A 20358-nucleotide genomic window follows, 5' to 3' on the forward strand; every position below is an offset into this window, starting at 1 on the left:
AGAGTTTTCCAACGAGCAGAAAAAGAGGTTTAGTAGTTGAAGTCCCTAAAGCTATCTGCCCATCCTTGGCTTCCCATTTGATCTGATGAGTGGAGAACATAAGAAGCTGTAAATGAAGCACTAACAGCTGTTCCCAAGGTTAAGATCCCCCACTCCCCATGTAGTGATTTGATCTCAGTATGAAAATGTTACTCATTTGATCTACTGTTTCTCCCATTTATCGTTCAATGCTTTGACCTCAGCTGGATTTAAAACATTTGGAAAGAAGCTGCCTACATATGGTGGATAATTTAATGTGGAACTGCTTATTGTAGCTGGCTTTTCAGAGAGGCAAATCCAGGACTTAAAGGGATGTGGAAATAGCAGAATAGAGCTTCCTTGCTGAGAAAATGCCATTGTTAAACATTTATCAATAGATTCTGTTGCACAAAACATTGATGACATTTCAAGCTGTCCTTAGATGGATTCTTGTCCTCCCGGAGTTACACAGCAATGCACAGTGTGACAAGATGTGTTTCAGCTGTAAAAACATTCATAATGCATAAATATCGTTTTAATGTTTTTGCCCTGAAGTGCATCACAGAGCACAAAGGCCTGTACTTTGCAGAGTGGTAAATTTGTTTTGTAGATGCTGCATCTATTGAGGGATTTGAAATTGTGATACCACTTTTTTTTTTTTTTTTCTTTCTTATGTACTATTCCATATGTGTAATTAAAAATAATTACTTATAATGAGTCCCTGACCTGCTTCAACCCAATGGAAGCAAACTATATATCAAATTCAAACCCTTTATATTATACACATTCCTTCCTTTTGCACCCTGTTGTATGAAGGCAGCACATAGGTCACAAACTAAAATGGCCTTGCTGTAACACATCTGGTTAAACTTTAGAAAAGGCATTTTCTGGCTGGTGGAGGTGGAATGAAATGCCATGTAAGGTTAATATTTTGTCATCCCATAACTGATGCTATACAAATATGTGTTTTAGCTATAAGAAGCTACTTTGTTTAGGATAATTCACTTTATGCAGAGTACCTTAGTTGCCAATGGATTTGCCCTCCAAGAGTAACCTCAGAAAGAGGTTGCAAATACCTCATTTCTGTTTTTGTGGTTGGTGAAAAAAGACAATCAGTAATGAAGGAGGATGTGCATATTTGGCCTTATCTCTGTATTTCTATTGATTTAGTGATTACATCTGACTTTAAAAAAACAGGCCAATCTGTGGTGGTTGCGGAAATAATTTTGTTGACCACAATCTGCTCTGTTGCTTCACACGTATGTCTTTTTCTGATGCAAACTTCAGTGTAGCTCATTGAAGGTATATGCTTCTCAGGAATATGTCCTTAAAATGTAACTGATATCAAAAGAGGTAAAACCAGTGGAAGAGTAATAGGAGGTGAAAAGATTTAATCATGAAGGCCATATTTCTGCACAAAAACATATAAATGTAGAGGAATTTTCAAAAGAGTTGACATTAACTTATCATTAGCTCCTTTTCAAGAGGTGTACGAGTTGCAAGCAGCCTTGAAAGAAACCATTATGATAGTGCCAATAGAATGACTTGGAGTAACTCAGATTGTTTAAAAAAGAAATAATCCTGCCTTCTAAGGGAAAACCGCTAATGCCAGCTTTCAGATTATACTTCCATTCTTTCCCTTTCCAAAGCTTTTAATTTTTTTTTTCTCTTTTTTTCCCCCCCTCTTTTCATCTAAATGCATTTTAAGTCATATCTGTCTAGGTAAAAAGTGTAACTGTTTTTAATGTATTTGCTCTAGCAGATATTTTTTGGGAACATCTATGTCAGTTCCTGACCAGGATACCTTACTGGACACATGATGAATACCGTGGTTAGCAGATATCTCTCAGATGGTGTCAAAGTCCTAAACATTGAGAACACACACTCTGTCTTTCTGAATAAATAAAATTTACAAATGCACGTTTTTAAATCTAAATGAATATACATCTAATGCGAACATAAATAGCAACAGAATGGTCTTTTTCATGGTAAAATCCATGGAAAAAGGCTGAATCGAAAACTTCATGTGCTGAACCTTCTTCTCAATGTGAGCTGTAGGGGGTTTGTAGTCAGTGGAGCTGGCAAGGCATCAACCTGCTCTGAGCCCTGAAAGGGTCATTTCACATCTCCAAAGGCGTGAGTGAGTCTTAACATGTTATCTATTTCCAGGATGTTCTCTTGTTTTGGTTTATTCTCAAAATGAATGAAATAAAGTCTCTAGTACTGCATGGGTAACCTATTCAGTATTTGCTGTAGATGGACAGATGAAGGCGTTTCAGAAGGAAATTGATAGCTGTGCTAATCATCCCTTTTTTGTTGCTAAAATTAATGGGATAGTGAGATTCAGCAGAAGACCTGTAGCTGTTTACAGGAATGTTCTAAATTGCATACGTAACAGTTAAGTTTATATCCCAGGCTCCCTTTAGTGTCAGTGGAGGGAAATGGGCAGTTTCAGGGTGCATTTCATCTCCTACAGTTGGTAACAAAATGGAGCAGTGTATATCTTTTTTGGTATAGTTCAAGATATTATTAAACCTCATCAAACTCTTTTAAATCTTGTATGTCTAACCTCATTGAGTTTAGCAGCACTGCACTGCTGGCTGACACACATTTTCTGAAGTGCAAGCAGGCTAGGATGATGCTCCAGCTAATGGCAATTTACAAATGTATCTAATAGCTGAAAGACAGTGACCTCAGCTCTCATTCAGCAACTGTTCAATATCTAAGCCCTGAGGATTCATTTCACTGCTGTGATTTTTAATTTTTTTTTAATTTTTTTTACTCTCAGGGAGCTCTCTCTTGCTGTACATAGGAGGGAATAAAAATCTTGAAAAGACAGAGCTATTAATGATTAATGATAGGTACTTAAAATTCAAAAAATCACTAAGATGAAAACGTGTTTCCAAAGTCAAATTTTATTTCAAGCATACTTACTTCTTTGCAAGATTTATTAGTTGGTGGTAAAATGCAGTTAATGCTGACCAGTAATGAACCTTAAGCTTACTGGCTTTGTTACTTTGTTTGTTAAGATTATTACTGTTTTTATTCTAATCTTCTAATTTTGTGTGATCTTCTTCACATCTTCTAATTTATGCTAATAGTCCACAAAAAAAAAGAAACCAAACCAAACCAAACCAAACCAAACCAAACCAAAAAAAGCTGCTCACTGGTGAGAGAAGGAAAAGGGAAATAAAAAAAGATTACTGATATGCTAAAGTTAGTAGTGATAGGACTGAGTGGCTAGTTAAACTGAAGATGTGAGTTGTTTAAGCCCATTAAGCTGCGTGACTGTATTGTATGGTTACTTCTGTGAGTGTAACTCATTATCAGTTATGTTCAAAATTACTGGTGATTTCTTTCTTGGGTCTTTTTTTGCTGTCTACTACTCTGCTCCCAAATCATGCTTCCAGCTGAAAGGCTGTGTAAAGGAAGATGGCACTCAAAGTGACCAGTTGATACTATACATTGACAAATGCAGCAAGCAAATGGATTTGAGAGCTCAGTAAGGAAGATTCCACTGACCTTTTGTCCTTAATTTGGACAGAATGTCATAGAAGAGAAGGCATATTGGCTGAGAGTGCATGCTGTGCTCAAGATTCTTTACTGGAAGGGCAAATTGATCTCAGTTTTCTTTGCTGTTCTTAGTGCGTTACCTGTGTGGTTTGGATCCCTGCACTGGACCCACCGAACACATCCAGAGTCATAATTGCTGAAGAATAGTAGTTGGGAATTGGCTTTTTCTTTTTTTCTTCCTTTTTTTCTTCCTTTTTTTTTTCTTTTTTTTTCCCCTAGTATATTGGAGACTGGAAGTGGTTCACCAATTGAGTGAAATAAATGACATACAATGTTAGCTGCTTTCGGCTCTTCTGAAATTGCTCACACCTGCTCCATCAGGAAGCAGCAGTCTGTTCTGTAGTAATGGTTGGTAGATATGTCATACAGATATTCCCTCTTTGAAGTGCTGCCGCAATTACAGCTTTTGGACAGCTAGTTCTGACGTAACTGCTCTGTCTTCTTTGATCCTCTTGGAAGAGGAAATCTTTAGAGACTGATTTTAAATCAACTTGGAGATGTGCCCAAAAAGATCCAGGAAAAGAACAGAGTATGCTTGACTGACAATTTTGGCTTGAATCTGTGTTGCAGGCTTAGCCTTTCTACTCATTTATAAGCTGTTGTTTTATTTGTGTTTTTTTTGTCCCCTCCTTTTTTTCTTCTTTTATTTTTTTTTCCCCAAACATATGGAATCATTTTCTGATGTCTGTGACTGTGGATAATAGACAAAATGAATTGCTGGTAGTTTCAGCTGCAGTCCAGGATGCACTAAGATTATGACCAGTCCTTACTAAAAAACTGGATATTATTTCAAATCCAGACGTTGTAGTTAAAGTGCCATGCTATAAATGTTTATCTTCAAATAACATTAAAGTTTTTAATAGATCAGCTTAAAAATAAAAATAAGGCTTTTATGAATTTCTCTGCGTAACAGTTTCAAAGAGTTCAAGAACGTCACTCACTGGAAGTAGAGAGTTTATCAGATCATGGGTTAATAGAAGGGGAGTAGCCTAACCATAGGTTAGGAAGAATAGGAAAAAAATCATCAGTGAACATTCATACATAAATGCTTCCAGCCCTTCCCAGAGGATGTGACAGCTGTCGTGTGACAACTCATTCAAATGTAGTTATACAATCCTTTGCTTTTTTCCTTTTGTCCCCCAAAGAACTGAAGTTTTTTTGACAGTGCTACATAACATATAAATACAATGCAAATGTTGAGTAAATTGTATTTAATTTTGAAAATTTAGACTGATAAATTTAGAATGGGAAATATAGGAGCAAGAGACCTTACACAGGTCTCTTTCAAAAAGCAAATCTACATCTCAAGGGTCCAGTAGAACCTGAAGTATAAATGCAGAATGTATTTAGGGAGTTTTTAAAACACACATTACTGAATTGATAGAGCATAACAGTTCCTTTGCTTAGGCAGCATTATGCTCTGTCTTGTAAAATGTACTTGGGGACATGTAAAATGGTTTATTAAACATACAGACCATGACTAGGGTTGTTACATTCTAATGTATATATTTTTTGTTCATGGGTTATTGAACCACTAAATCCTAGTACTTTTTCCTTGTGCCAAACAATGTCTGAGTGTTGTTTGTCTTCAAGCAACTGTATTACTGTACGATAAAAATAAATAACCTGAATATTCCGTTGCATAAGCCTTTTTTCTTGAAATTTAGGCGTGGCTTTCTGTTTAGGCAGTGTTTCCCCTCCTTTTATTTCATGCTGGCGATATTTTGGCAGGAGCTATAAAGCTGTGGTGGCTTAAGGTGCATCCAGTGATTTCAGGGGTGTTTGGTTTGGACTGTTATTTACCTTCCCTTCTCTTCCACTGTTATTAGAAATAACTCTAGGGAAGAAGCTGAGCTACAGGGAGCTGAAAAGCAGGAAAATTGCTTCTCTTCTCTGGCTTTTCCATGGCCTCAAATCAGCGACACTCACCGAAAATAAAATATCTCTATTGATCTGAAGAATCTCATTGCAAAGTTGTACCTACAGCTCTCCTACCCATATCTAGGATTTGTTATTCATCTCATGCCTGAAGAGGAAGAAGAACTGAGAATGTTAATGGATATATAATGCTGTGGTCTGGCCTTTATGTTTTTTTCAACAACAAAATATCTGTCTGGTGGTGCTGATAATATCTCTCGCTGGTGTTGATTTTATAGTTGTTATCAATGAAATAACTTTCCTCAAAGCAACAACCCCATAGTTTTTGTGAAATGACACACTGAGGTGCAAAATGACACACAAAAGTTGCCTTTACTTCTTTTCTACCTAGAAGAAGCTGACGATTTTAGACAGTAATAGAGCAGATTTTGAAAGGGAATGATATGTGCTCTAAATGCGCATAATTGTGTTGTTGGAGAACAGAATCTGTTCTCTGTAAAGAGATAAAGATGTTTCAAATATTTTCTGAAAGAAAGGGAATTTATACAAGACAACTTTTGTAAGGAGATTTTATCTTGTTTTTTCATGGTGGGTCTTTGTTATGTTAGGAATACTGATTTGTGTGAGATATAACCTTTAACTTGCTTTATCTCTGATCCTCCCTTTTTTCTGTTCTCTCTGATTGTTATTATTCCAGTAGTTCAGATTGTTTATTCTAAGGCTTCTCCATGAGTAGAAAATTTCTTAAATAAATGTATAGCCAAGATACGTAAGGATTGTTTTTTTTTTTCTGACTGAGAAATGATTTTGCCACCCCTTAGGCTATAAACTGCTTTTTTTCCAGTTGTAGGAATCTGTGCTGCCTATAAAAGCAGGGTTAGTGACCAGAATGTTAATAGCATACATTTAAAAATAAATAAATAAATAATCACTGTGTAGGATGCAAGTGTTCCACTGAAATCATCTCCCATGGCATCTAATGAAACAGTGACTTGTTATCAAGAACTTTAAATGTAGTTCTCAAAACAATCAGTTTAGAATTGATATCAGATTAGGAACTCTTGTTATTGCTTCATTGAAGGCTATTTTATATTTTCTAGAATGTACATTAAGCACCTATTATTAACAGAGGTTATAAAGAAGATAAGAGTGCTAATTTATTTTTAAAGTGTATTTCAATTATTTACTGGGTATATTGCCTATTTTTTTTGTTCGTTTGTTTCCAGAAAGACTACTGAAATGAAGGGCTACAAACCTTCATTGGAACCTTTTTCCTTCTCTGAATTTATATTGTATTGAGACTATATACATATATATGGTTGTGTATTTTTTATCAGATAGCTTTTGGTATTTGGTATCCAGAAAGAAAATGGAAAAACATGCATATATAGGTATGTGTATAGACAAAACAAGAATAAGGAAATAATCTACATTTTACTCATTGAGTTGAAGTGTGTGTTTGTAACAATCAGACATTAATAATGTGACCTTCTTACCTTCTGTAGTACTACTAGGCGTCCCTCCTTTAAAAAAATCTCTTCCTGTCAGGGCAAGAATCACAAAAGAAGTTGTTACGCTTACACGTCAACAATCGTGACATCTAGAGCAAAGCAGAATGCATTATTTCTTACTAAGAGTGTTATTTAAGACTTGACTGACGTTTTACAAAATCCGAGCTGCTTTCTGATCAGTTGATTTAATTAAAACAAGATATTCAGTTTTGCAGAGTGCGTGTGCATAATCTCTTTTAAGCCTTTTGAACACATACATACATAGAGGGAAAAGATGCTATATAGTCATGCATTACTTGTCGTTTTATTTCCAGATACCTCAAATCAGCTATGCATCTACAGCTCCAGAACTGAGTGATAACACCAGGTATGACTTCTTCTCTCGAGTGGTCCCACCTGACTCCTACCAAGCACAGGCCATGGTTGACATCGTGACAGCCCTTGGGTGGAACTATGTGTCAACACTGGCTTCCGAAGGAAACTACGGAGAGAGCGGCGTAGAGGCATTCACCCAGATCTCCAGGGAAATCGGTAAGTGTATGCTTGTCGGGTTTTGGATTTACAGCTGGCAGATCATCACTGAGCTCTGCTTGGTTCTGTGCAGGATGATCAGATCACCTGTAGGTGTGTGCTGCGGCCTCAAGTGGAGGGGGTTACAGATGATTTTGCTGTTTGTCAGTCTGCCAAGGTAACAGTTCTAGTACTAATTTAACAACAGCTTGAGGGAGGCAAAAATGCGTGCCTCGTACCCCTTTTGGAAAAGAGGAGCTTCTTGATAGCGTTGGCAAGTATGATAGGTCTCGCTATAGTCACGAGGTTAATTTATACTAACAAACTATTAACTGAGGCAGAAAGCAACCACCGAATGTATTAGAGCCAGATTAGAGGAAGTACAATTGAGTTAGCTTAGGAAAATCGTATTCCAATGAGACCTCATTTTCCTTGTTCCATCATGGATACATCTCAAGTTTTTATTTTTGGTGAATTGGAGGAATAAGAAGAAGTCTGTGAAGTACAAACGTGCTCTCATTGTTTTTCCTTCAGGATGAAATGTGCTGTGTAAATACAGGCATTATTATGAGAATTATTTTTAAATTCTTTTGATCTTTTTTTTTTTTTTTCCTCACTACTGTAGTTATTTCTGGCCTGTAAAATTGATTATTTCTCTGGAGCAGTAGGTTCTGGACACCAAGGAATAAAGATGACAAGTAGCAGATGGTTTGATAGAAGGATAAATTGGTCTTCCACTAGCTAAAATGTTAAATGGCAAAATAGTATCCTTTTTAAAAAAACACAGTAATTTGGAAGCAGCCTTCTTGTCCTTCATAGCCTGGGTTAATTTACTGAGTTTGATTTTCAGGGCATGTACTTATGAACTCTGTCTCTTTCAAGTCAGTTTGGGTGAGAAAATATTCCATCTCAATCATATGGATAACATCTCAATCATATGGAAAGCTGTATGTGCATTTCAGGTACTTACACTTGAACCATAAAATTTGCTGATTGACTGCAACTTGGCAGTAAGACGAAAATGCAGCAATTCATGCCACTTAGGGAAGTCATGTGTGTAACACACTGGATCAGTTAACCAATAAATATTCTGCTTCTACTTTCAAATCAGTACTGTTAGATCCTAGGTATCTTTATGGGTGAGCTAAACTACACTGCAGTGGTTTGACTTGGGGGTTAGCAAAGGCATGGGGAATTTGTCCACACTTCACATCAGAAAGACAAGGTTCATCTGTTGTGTCAAATACTGCAGTGACTAGGTTGGTTCTTCCAGAAATACACAGAGTAGTTCATTGGCTGAAAAAATCTAATATATAGAATATATATAGCTATGTGATAGCTTTTTAGCTGTAGAAGAAATACTTAGGGTCATGTTTTTTAATTTAGTAGTGTTTTTAAACTGTTGCATACAGGATTCTCCCAAATAAATTTGGGAACAGTGATCAGGTGAAAATATTATACACTGGATGCAGGCCTACTTAGAAAACTGCTCAGAGAGTAATTATTAGTGGCTTCTGTTTTAAAGGAAGAATGCATTGAGTGGTATTTGGCTTGGGTTTTTACTGGATCAGATACTAGCCTATATTTTCATGTTTAGTTCAGATGGACTTGGAATGAAGGATGTACTTGCAAAATCTGGAGATAACTTCAAGCTGGGAAAGACTAGGAATGTGTTAGAAGAGAGAGTGAGAGTATGAAACTGTGGTCTTTAAAAATAGCATAGATTTAAAAGACAAATGCAAGTCACTGTGCTTCAGCAACAAGTGTCTGTACAATGAGGAAAGGCAAAAGATTGCTTAGACAATGCTATCTCAAAAATGATCTAAGTGTGATAGGAAATTATAGCCTGCCTATATTTCTCCTTTTATACTGAGACACGCAGACAAGAGTATCATCTTTAAAATAATTTGAGTAATCACCTAATTTGCCTGGCAATTATGAAACTTCATTTTGACACGATACAGGTTTTAACCCTCACTTCACAATGGGTGAGAGAATCCACAAGTGAGAACAAGGCTGAGTGACATGGTTTGTTAGTCTGAAGAAGAGCTGATTAGGTAGATGATGGAAAATGTTTTCAAACAGACAAATGGCTTTTACGAAAAGGTAGAGGAACACGCATTCAACCAAAGCCATTGTGTCTGAAGAGAAATAATGGAACTAATCTCCAGTATTAGAGATCAGTTTAGATTTAGTTCAGTTTAGATTTGAAGAAAGCCCCTTTTAATGGTTAAGATATTAAAGCATTAGACCAGATGGCTTGGGGTTGTTTTGGAGCCTCCATCACTGAGAATCTAGGAGAATGCATTAGACAAACACCTGCCCAAGGATTATATAAGTGTACTTAGCTTTTCCTTGAGGCTGGGAGGTGGATTGGATGATTTTTTAATGTTTCTTTCAGCCTAATTCTATTGTTCACTGTCCTCTGACTTTTCACCTAAACCACAGGGCTGGAAACACTTTTAAAATGGAAAGTTCAAGTAGCATCTAATTACAAGGCCTGAGATTATACAGTGTAAGTAGGTAGGTTTATAAAAATCATCATGTGATACACAACTGGACAGAAAATGGGAAAACATACCAGCTCCATGTTAATAAAATGTTTGTTAAGAAACTAATAAGGACATTGCTCTCCTTGTGTTGTTGGCATACAAATGCGTAGAACAGCTTTATGAATTCTTTACATCCTTCTGAAGGTAAGTAACCAACAACTGGAATAGAAATAAATATAAAGATAAGCAAATCAATAAATCAATAAATTTGAGGAAGATTTGTGAAAGTAATTCACTTGTGAAAAAAGTTCAGTGCCTGTGAGGATGTGAGAAATAGCAGTTTTGAAATTATAGATGTGCAGACGTGCATATTCTTTTTTTCTTTTCTTTTTCCATTTTTTTTTCTCTCCAAGCTGTTAAGTAGAAATAATAGGTAAAAATATTTCCAGAATAGAAAATAATTTCACATACGTATTTCAAGCACTTGTTTGTCATGATCTTGAGTCTTTACATCTAACATATAGTTTGATGGGTTTTCTGTTCAACTATTTCTTGATCAGTAGCAGAAGCAAAATGGAACAGGTTCCCAAATGAAATGTGGAGTACTGAAAAGGTCAAAGTGGTACCACTGTGACATGTCTCAGAATATATTACATATCAAAATCTGCCCTCATTTTAATGACAAAAATCCTGTCTGGGACAAAGGATAGCTGGAAATTAAGTAATTTACATGGCAAAAATTGCAAGGAGGATAGAGAATGATACTTACGCCAACTTGCTCTTCCATGCACTATTGTTTGAAGACAATGATTATAGTATTTTTTACTCCCATTACAACGTTGATCAATTATATTACTATAATCATTTTGGGATCATAATCAAATCATTTTGGTACATTGACTAAAGGAGTGGATTGATATGGTAATGCTTTAGAGCTAAGCACCAAGTGGAGAGAAACTGGCTCACTGAAAAGAGGAAGGAAAAGAAGCAAGGATGTTTTACCAAGTCCTCAATTAAACTATCAAGCTGAGTACTGTTCTATTTACTTTGCTGTTAATGACGTTTGACAAAATAGATGTTGAGAAGTTTCTAATCATACATTCTTTTAATAGTTCATTCTCCCTGCTGTTATGAACCAAATGAATCTACCTACCATCAGAGATAAAGTCATGGCCCTCTTTTATTCAGAAAAATCTGTTTGAGATCAGATTGCTCACTTGGCTAGTGCAATGGTTGTACTGAAAATGGAAGAAATCCTTGAACAGTATATGAAATGCTACATGAGAGATTTTATCCCTATGAGTGGTCAATAAAAAACTGACACAAGTGCTGCTGTTCAGTTGTGGTGGAACACTTACAAAATCTTATTGGAAGAGTAGGTAAAGATGATAAAGCAAGGGAACTGTAGCTGCTCGTTAAGAATAGATTATGAAATTTAGCATTGCTTGCCTGTTTTATCTTGTCTGTTTGTATTGCACCTCTTGCCAGAGGTGTACAAACTGTAGCAGAGAGAATTTTGGACCACATCTTAGTCTGAGGAAAAATGACAGCTTTGTTGCAGCTTTGCCTCAGAAGGAAACTGTGTACTTCATATCAAAATACACTCTTGCTTGCTTGCTTTTTAGAAACATAATTTTGTATTTTTACCTACCTTTCATCCTGATATATTGCAGTTAATAGCATTTTTCTGAGGGGGACAACAGTTTATGGTCCCTGGTAATATTTTACCATTATAATCACACTGATAACTATATACTTAATTTAAAGAAATGCATTTACTAAATGAATGTGACAGGAGCTTTATTGAAATTGTTCCAGATTTCAGCATATCTAGCTGTGTTTTATTTACACGAAGAGCTGTCTGTGAAAATGTTTGTCTTCAGTGAGGTTCTTAGGTCACCTTGTCTTTGTTGTTTTGTGTGTGTCTACAGTTGTTCAGTATATCTCTACAAAAAAATTGTGATTACTTCAAACATTTAATATCTTTTTTACTTCTAAGGTTTCAGTGGATAAATTGAAAGTTTAGCGGCAAGTGAGGAGGGAGGGATGTACAAGAAAATAAACCTCTGAATTGTATAACCTTTCCTCTCCACTTAGATGATTCATTGATAAATTAGAAATAAGCAAGATTGATTGTTATTTAGATTAATTCAATTCAAGTATGTAGCAGTAATCTTTTTTATGCTTCTGGTATCAAGCTAAAGCTTTTTATATCTTATTAGGTAAGCTGATGAATAGACTCATTTTTCTGCCCTCCCTCTTTTCCCCTCCACCCAAATGGTATTTAAGAGGGGAAATCTTGCAGCACAAAGACTGAAGAAGTACAATACATAAAATGTAACCTTTTTTCCCAGAGGTATTTCTGCTTCAAATGCTGAATTCACGCTTAGCTAATTTTCCCACCTAATAGCATTCCAGTATGGTCTTACAAAGAGGAAACAGTTTAATTCAATTTTAAGTTTTCCTTTTATGTTTATGCAGCTGAACTCTATTGATAACACTTTATTTCAAGCTGCAAGTTGTAATTAATAATAACACTACATAATTGGGTACAGGATCTTCAAAGTAATGTTTGAAAAACTATGAAATCTGATGGTAGGTGTATTAATATTGTAGTAGCTGGAAAATAATTCCAGTATTTTTTAATGTTTGTACTAATTAGTACCTGATAAGGGGGTTTGCAATGAAGGACCAATTTGGTTTCTCTCAGAGATCTTAATCACTATGGTATTTTTCAGGTTCAATTTTTTATCTGTCTGTTTGTCTATCTATCTCAGTAACTTTAAGGCAGTACCTCAGAGCAGTAAACATATAAGCATACTGGCACTTTTCTGTTACGCTTTGACCCTCCTGTGATTGTTAGAAGAGGGCCTTCTTTATCTTTAATAGCTCTTGAGGACTTCATACTTCAGTGAGTGAGTTGAGGTACTTTTTAAACTTGTAGAAAGTTCACTAGCTGCAGTGGGGAAAAAAATGCAGAAAGCTTCTGTAGATCTGAGTTTTTTTAACTTTTTTGCCCTGAAGAGTATGTGTTATCCAGTGTACTGTGTTGAAGATGTTAGCCAAGCCTTAACTGGCATGGCACCAATGCTCTTATAATCTTGATAAGAGTTGTGTTTCATTCAGATTCCTTATACTTGTGACAAATTCAAGAAATACTATCTCTCAAACAAATATTTTTTTAAGCAACTGGGACAAAAAGTATATTAAAACTTCTGGAAACCATTGCAAAGAAAGCTGGCAATGCTGTGAATGTAATTTACAGACTGTAATTTGCTCAGAGGTTATCTAAGCAATGTGGTCACGTGTTCAAAAGCACCATTATGCTTTAACACTTCAGAAGTGAATGAAGTTATTATGTGACCTGGCAGAGGGGGTCCTAAGGAGATTTTATTCTGGAGCTGGGGATAGATACTGTCTCTGTCCTACAGGAGATAATGTTGTATGCTCTTCTTCTCCTATTAGTACAAGTAATTTCTGTTCCACAGGAGACAATTTGCAATTCGATTCTGGAAAGCAGACCTGTGCAAGAAGTGGAGACTTGTGTACTGTGTTTGAAACTGAAAGAAGTCATTACATACCACCCTGAACCTCATGGGGTTTAGCAAAGGATTCCATGCGTAGGAAGATCACCTCTGGGTGTGCCAACGAGGCTTGGAGTAGGAAGACCTCATGCTTCCTGCTTTCTTGTCCACTGATGTTTATTGTCTCAAGCCAACTGGTGTGTGAACTGAGGTCAAGACTCAGTTCATTACCTCCTTTTATGTGACACAGTTGCCAAATAGCTGTGATATTCAATCTCATCTGTGTCTGAAGCTGATTTCATTTTTCTTATAGCAGTCAGCCCTTGGAGAGCAGAGACAAATAAGCTCCTCAGAGCAAGGACACTATCTTTTCACAGTGATGCCTACTGTGGAATTCACTGTGAGTTTAGAAAACTCCACAAATTAAATGTTAAAAAACTCATTATAATATGGAGGAACTCTTCACCTTTATGTGTACATTACATTGAACTTTACTGCTGCAAGGACTAGGGAAGGCCTTGGATTGTCTGACTTCTTTTTTCTCTTTTTACTTCACTTGAAAACCATACTCCATTTAAACATTAGATATTTGCATTGAATGTAAGCATAAATCCAAAGAACATTAAAAATATCCAGGAAGCCAGCTTGTATCTCGGAAGCACTTTCAGTGCAATGATTTATTTGTAAAACCATTTAACTTAATCATATTACTTAGTTCAAGATTTGTAAATGTAGAAATGCAAATAAAAATATACGTGTGTCAGTGCTAATTTTAAGAAAGCAGCCTAACTAGATTAAAAGCATGCTTCGTTGAAATGCAGTTTGTGGTGATCAAAGTGAATATGAATTTTCATAGCTTTTTCAAATGTAGTGGTCTTTGCAGCAGTGGTTGGGAATTACAGAATTCAGTGACCATAAACCAGTCAGTAGTTTAAAGGGGAAACAATTTCAAATAAGATATAAGGTGTGCTTTCTAGTGTCTGATATGCATAAGCATTAAGAAACACTAAGGGATATTTCTTTGGTGTTTAAATCAGTGGGAAAAATATCTGTAAAATGAAGTTCGCTACAACATGTTGGGCCAAATAAAGAAATTTCTGCTTAAACGTTAGTATGCATTATACCTGAGATCAGATCTCTGTGATTATTAAAAGGGCACTTTCTGGACATGTGACCTGTTCTAAAACTTCTGAAATAAGAGGTAGGACAAATATATGTACATACATATATGTGTAAATACATATCTTTGTGATAAATGAAGTTTAATTTCTCAAGTGTTACTCTTCTTTTATTAGTGCATATTACTGCAGCATCTGTAGCTTCTCTTATATTCTGCAACTCTATTTTGCTAGAAAGAGTCCCAGAGAAAATAATTCACACATAATGAAAAAGCTTCAGTGAAAGCAAGTTTAGGAAACTTGTGATCTAAAATGTAGCTGTTCTAGTTTTTTATGACCAAATTTCACACAATCCCATTAACAGGAAGTAGATTTTAACAACATTAATCCCAGCAAACATTATTGTTTTAAGTGGAAGCAATTGTAAAGGAGATGCTACAAGGTGAAGCGTGAACAACACGCAGTGTGATTTGCAGTCTGAATAAGCGTGGTTTTTTTTATATATACATTGTGATTTTCATGTGGTGTAAGACAGAAGAGAACTGTGGGAAATACTTTACAGTTTATTTTCATGGTGGTTATGCTTAACCTGTAAAGGCAATTCTGTTCCAGATGCTTCACAGATTCTGCATTGAGTGAGATTTGTTGTTCTTTGTAAGGAACTAAGATCTACTTTGTCCTGTATATGTTACAAATTTATGCTATTGTCACTTCCACAGAGATGGTGCGAATAATTGCATTGAGTCCAACTTGAATCAGAGTTGAAATATGTAGGCACTGGCATGTTCTTGATGAAAGACTGTGTGAGCAAACTTTGCCATGATAATGTTTAATAGATCTGCTTTCCCAGCATATAAAAATTTTGGTAAGGAGCACCTTGATATAAGGCACCATCTGAGCATAGGTGAAAGGAAAAAGCATGGAGATACAAACTTGGATTGTATTATGTGTTCTCTTTTGTCAGCACATCAGAGGGCTCACAGTATTTGAACTGGAAGCATGGCTTGTGCTTCACTGGTTTTCAGTCAGTAGTCTTATTGATGTTAAGAAATCAAATTGGTAAAGTTCTGCCAATTGAGTTTGCTTTGAAAACTGTATCTTCTGTTTGTCCTCTGCCCCGAGTTCCATTGTTTTCTAGTAGTTTTAAACATTTTGCATTTTTGCAGGTTTGCTTTCTACATTTTTAAAGAGAAGAGTCTCTCTTAACTGTCATTTGTGAGAAATGCCTGTGATTGAGTATTGGCAAGATTTTCTTTGCATCAGCACTTTCAAGATCTATACCTGCGGTTTAAACAATGGAACACTGGAACTGTTGTGCTGAGTCTGACGCTGCAGTTCAATATCTTGTCTCCAGTGGTGGCCTCAATTATGTGGATGAGACTTCTCAGTCACTGGCAGAATTACCTATCCAAATAGTGTTCTGTAACCCAGGGTGTTTAGTAGCTGGTACATAGATTTCCCTAAATGTGGCAATTATAATCATTTAAATCCATAAATTCCTCTTTTTAACTTTACTTGTCTTCTTGATTTGATATCAGGAGTGATAGGTAGGAGAATCCAATTAACCTCCTTAGTAACATACCTTTCTACTTAACTCTAAGTTGTAATATATGAAATAATTGCAGTATAATAGTTTTTACTGTCAGTTTCTGGATTTCTTATTTCGTTTGTATTTATGTTAAGTTTTGTAGCCATGGCTGAACACTCCAAGTGAAGACTTGCTTTTGATTTATGTAGTGTCATTGTAATCTCATTCTCAGCCCCATTCTTTATGTATCCTGACAAATTGTAAGCTTTTTCTGTAGACTGCTGGGTATCAAGCAAATTATTTCCAAAAGCTATGTGTTCTGATGCTCAAGGTTTATTAACAAATGGCTACAGCTGATTTAGAGCTCAGTGATGTGTATGAACAATACCAGGTATCCCTGCCAGTGTATACTCCCTTGCATTTGTCAATACTCAATAATTTTTCAGTGATATAGTTGTTTATCAAGCTTTGAAACTAATCTGTCTCCTCTCTCTGTTCTTTATTATTTCAAATAATTTCATATCATCTTCAAATTTCCCCATCACTCTGCTCGGTATTCTTGCCCTCCCTTTCCTCCCCTGAAGAATGTTGTGTCATACAGCACAAGCCATGGCAGGCAGCACCAGTGCTCACATTTTTTAGTCTTGTCCAGTAATGATGTTTGATTCTTTCTGTTTGTTGCTTTATAAAGTAGAGGAGTCTTCCTCCACCCTCTTCCTTCCTTTCACCACCATATTTTTGCCTGTTGATTTTAAGTTCCTGGAATATTTCTTTTGAGAGCTCTGCTATTCACTTTGAAATTCTATATGCAAGACTGATAACGTCTGTTTTGGTAATAACTACCATTATATTTTAAATAAGTACTGACAATAACAGAATGCAGGGAGATGTGGACTTACACCTTTATCTGCTGTGCCTGTATGGCCCTCTTAAATGCATTTATTCTTTGCAATAGTTTAAACACATCATTTTCCTATCGCATAGGATCTTATTATCTGTTACTGAACACATAAAGCCAGTAGTTTGAACATCAAAGTTAGCAACTTTCAAAATGTGCTAAGTTAAATTTGTGTTATCATACTGCTATACCTGAAGCAACAGACTTAGTCACATAGAAAGTCTGTGTAACTGGATGGAAGTCTTTCAAGTTTTTAGCCCTAAACACAGCTTGGGATTTCTCTTTTTGAGAAATCCTGGCTACTGGTAATCTCACCATGAATTGATGCAAAATACTGCATTAAGCTTTTTCGCGCAATTTTTTTTCTGTGTTAATGTCCAAGTGAATGATGTTTTGTTCAGATTTCATTATAATTTTATTAAAAAAAGCCGGCTGTGAAATAGAAAGGTAGTATTTAATCTGATGTCTTTGCAACAGTATATTCTGATACTAAAAAGACAAAAATAAATAAATAAATAAATAAATAAATGGAAGCTATTTGTTTTCAAAACATGCTTCAATTTAGGCTAAATAGTAATCTCTGTCAGAAAAGAAATCATAACGGTCATTGTCCCCCACGAATCAGCTTTCCTTCCTTTCTTTGACTGTATGTCAAATTTCTGTTCTGAAAATAGTTAAAAAATCTTCATGTGCATGATAAGTATACTGTATTTCTGGGCGATTCTACCAAGATCTAGGAAACTGTTAAAGCTGATGAATTGTGATTGTTTTGTTTTTTTTTTTTTCTTTCTTTTTTTTTTTTTAATCTCTGAAAAGAAATCATTTTTATTTCCTATTTTCCCCCTTACAGTGTAGAAGTATCCATGGCCTCTATGAGAAACAGCATTTTGCACTTGTCACTGACTGTTGTACAAGGCACTTAAGCTTTGCTCATCTTCATGATGCAGAAGAGCTGAGTGAGTCAAATGTAAAATGATGACAATGTACTTCAAAGATTATAAGACAAAAATGTCTGATTGAAAAATTCAAATCAAACTTCTGTTTAATTATATTTCCTTTCTTTCTTATGTTGAAGAGTGGAGGACCATACTGTGCTCTGAGTCAAAGTAAGTGGATATTTGGTTAATCAACTTGTAGTGGTGTAACTTATCAGTAGCTCTCTCTTGGATGCTTTCACGAGCCTGCACATGTTCACAATAGGGTAACCCATTTAGTCAGCTACAAGTCATTCCTTCAATTCTGTTACCTAGTTAATTGCCCACAAAGCTCCAAAGAATTCTGTTCAAAGAATACAACATTTCAAAGAACTACTATTACTCATTACAGAAAAAAGCAAGCATATGTGTATGCTTCACTAATAGTTGGAAATACTCCTACATCAAGTTTTTTTTTCTTTTAGAAATGTGTGATTTTTATGCAAATTACAAGCTGTAATGCTATACTAAAGATTTGGATGGCAGAAATATGTATATTGTGAAACTTTGCTGATTAGAAAAAAGTTATTTTTTCTCACTTTGGTCAAAATGTATTCTCTCAAGGACTTTCTATGATGGAAAAAGTGTTGCTTATTCCTCTACCTTTTAGCATTTATTCAGTATAGGATGATGAGTGAATTTTCATCACTTTTTAGAAGCAACTGAAATGGAGCTACTTGTTTCAAGTGCTGATATTCTAACAAAATGCCAGTCTCTTTCTTTAACACTGTTAATTAAAGTAGGATATTTTGACTAGACAATTAATCAAGGGAATGAATTACAAAACAATACCCTTGAGTAGCAGAGGTGTCATGCAGATAAACCCTGTGTACTGCTGTGGCTGTATGCTTCTGGAAGAACTCTTCCACATACATACTAAGCATAATACTCAGACCTGCAGCATACCCTTCAGTGGCCTACGTAAGTCAGCTTCTCCTTGGGTCGTTGCCAAAATGCTGTGATTGGTCATAGGAGGAGCAACAAAAATTCATAAACTTTGCAAACCAAAGAATGAGGCAGTTGTTCTTTTCCAAATTGAGACCGGAGACCATTCAAGTGTATGCATATATGGACTTTGTTAATGTTTAAGAAGGGGTTGAACAAGAAAAACAAAAATATCCCAAGACTCAATGATTGCTGCAAACATTTATACCAGTAACTTGCTGAATGTTATTAAAACCTGTGGACAGTGACCGCACCTATTTTCAGCAAGGCAAGATTTGTTTTCTTTCAAGAATGGTAACAGAAATTCCTAATAAATTTTCATGAGAAGTTACTTATTTTTGTAGTTACTCCCACCTTCCTCTTTTCTCCTTTTATTTTAAGGGGTTTTTTTTGTATTTCCCTTTAGCACTGTCTGCTCTGATAAAACAGCGTACATGTGCCAGGACATCAGTGTTTGAGAGAACTGCAGATTATTAGGCTTCAACAGTGTTATCTGGGATGCAGAGAAACTCATAGTGGCACCTTTTGTAGAAAGGCTCCAAATGTGACTGAAGGATTTTGCACAGTCCCAGGAAATAAAAACCCTTTGTTTCTATCAAAGTTTGAGCTCACGTTTGGCATGAGTCTCATTAAAGCCACTCCATGGAGAATGAGGGGCCATGTATCTCAACAGAACCTGTGCATGTCTTTAGGGACATCATCCTTGCATAAAATGGCTTTTTAAGAACTTCCTGTGGACAACCAGTGTAAAGCACAAATCCATAAGCCAGGGACACTGTTCACTAACGTGCTCAAATAGTAGCCAAAAGAGTGCAGAATTTTACTGTACACTACAGCAGCTATACTGTAATATATTTTGTTAGAATATTGGATTTGTTGTGAGATGCATCTCAACATTTTCTAAGTCCAGTAAGTTAAGTGATGTGATTATAAGTATTTTATTCAACATGTTAATGCACTTAGTGAAGTGCAGATAATAGCACTGCTCAATTTATAAGAATTGTCAGACCTCAAAACTGCTTCCATTATATTGTAGTATTTTATTTATTACATCCTTTCAGAACTTACTCAGGAGGTAGAAATATTTTTAATTTCAGTTAAATTATTTTAATTGGTTAATGGTTTATTTATTTATTTATTTATTTTCAGAGTACCTTTTTATTTTTTTTTCTCTTCCAAAATTTAATGTCCCTTTCATGGAATTGAGAAGATGAAGCCATCCTGGTGGATGCTCTTGATTACTGTAAATTTTATATAGGACAGAGTATATAGTATTTCTTGCAAGTAATCAGGACTCCCTCATCAGATGCATAGGCATTTACAAAAGAATATTTCTAACTTCAGTCTGCCTATGAAAATAATGTCAGAAATGAATGAAACTGTCAAGTA

The 20358-nt window shown here is 35.7% G+C and overlaps 1 protein-coding gene across 8 annotated transcripts in view; it reads left to right on the plus strand.

Moving 5' to 3' along the window:
* Positions 1-20358, plus strand: part of GRM8 (glutamate metabotropic receptor 8) — a 329240-nt gene that overhangs the window by 60963 nt on the left and 247919 nt on the right. For all 8 annotated transcript variants that reach the window (XM_048937591.1, XM_048937089.1, XM_048937011.1 and 5 more), the window contains one exon: positions 7295-7511. In XM_048937591.1, coding sequence (XP_048793548.1) covers positions 7295-7511 — 217 coding nt within the window. The remainder of the gene's footprint in view (positions 1-7294; positions 7512-20358) is intronic.

The sequence above is a fragment of the Lagopus muta genome, chromosome 1 (genome assembly GCF_023343835.1).
Source record: "Lagopus muta isolate bLagMut1 chromosome 1, bLagMut1 primary, whole genome shotgun sequence".
NCBI classification, from domain to species: domain Eukaryota; kingdom Metazoa; phylum Chordata; class Aves; order Galliformes; family Phasianidae; genus Lagopus; species Lagopus muta.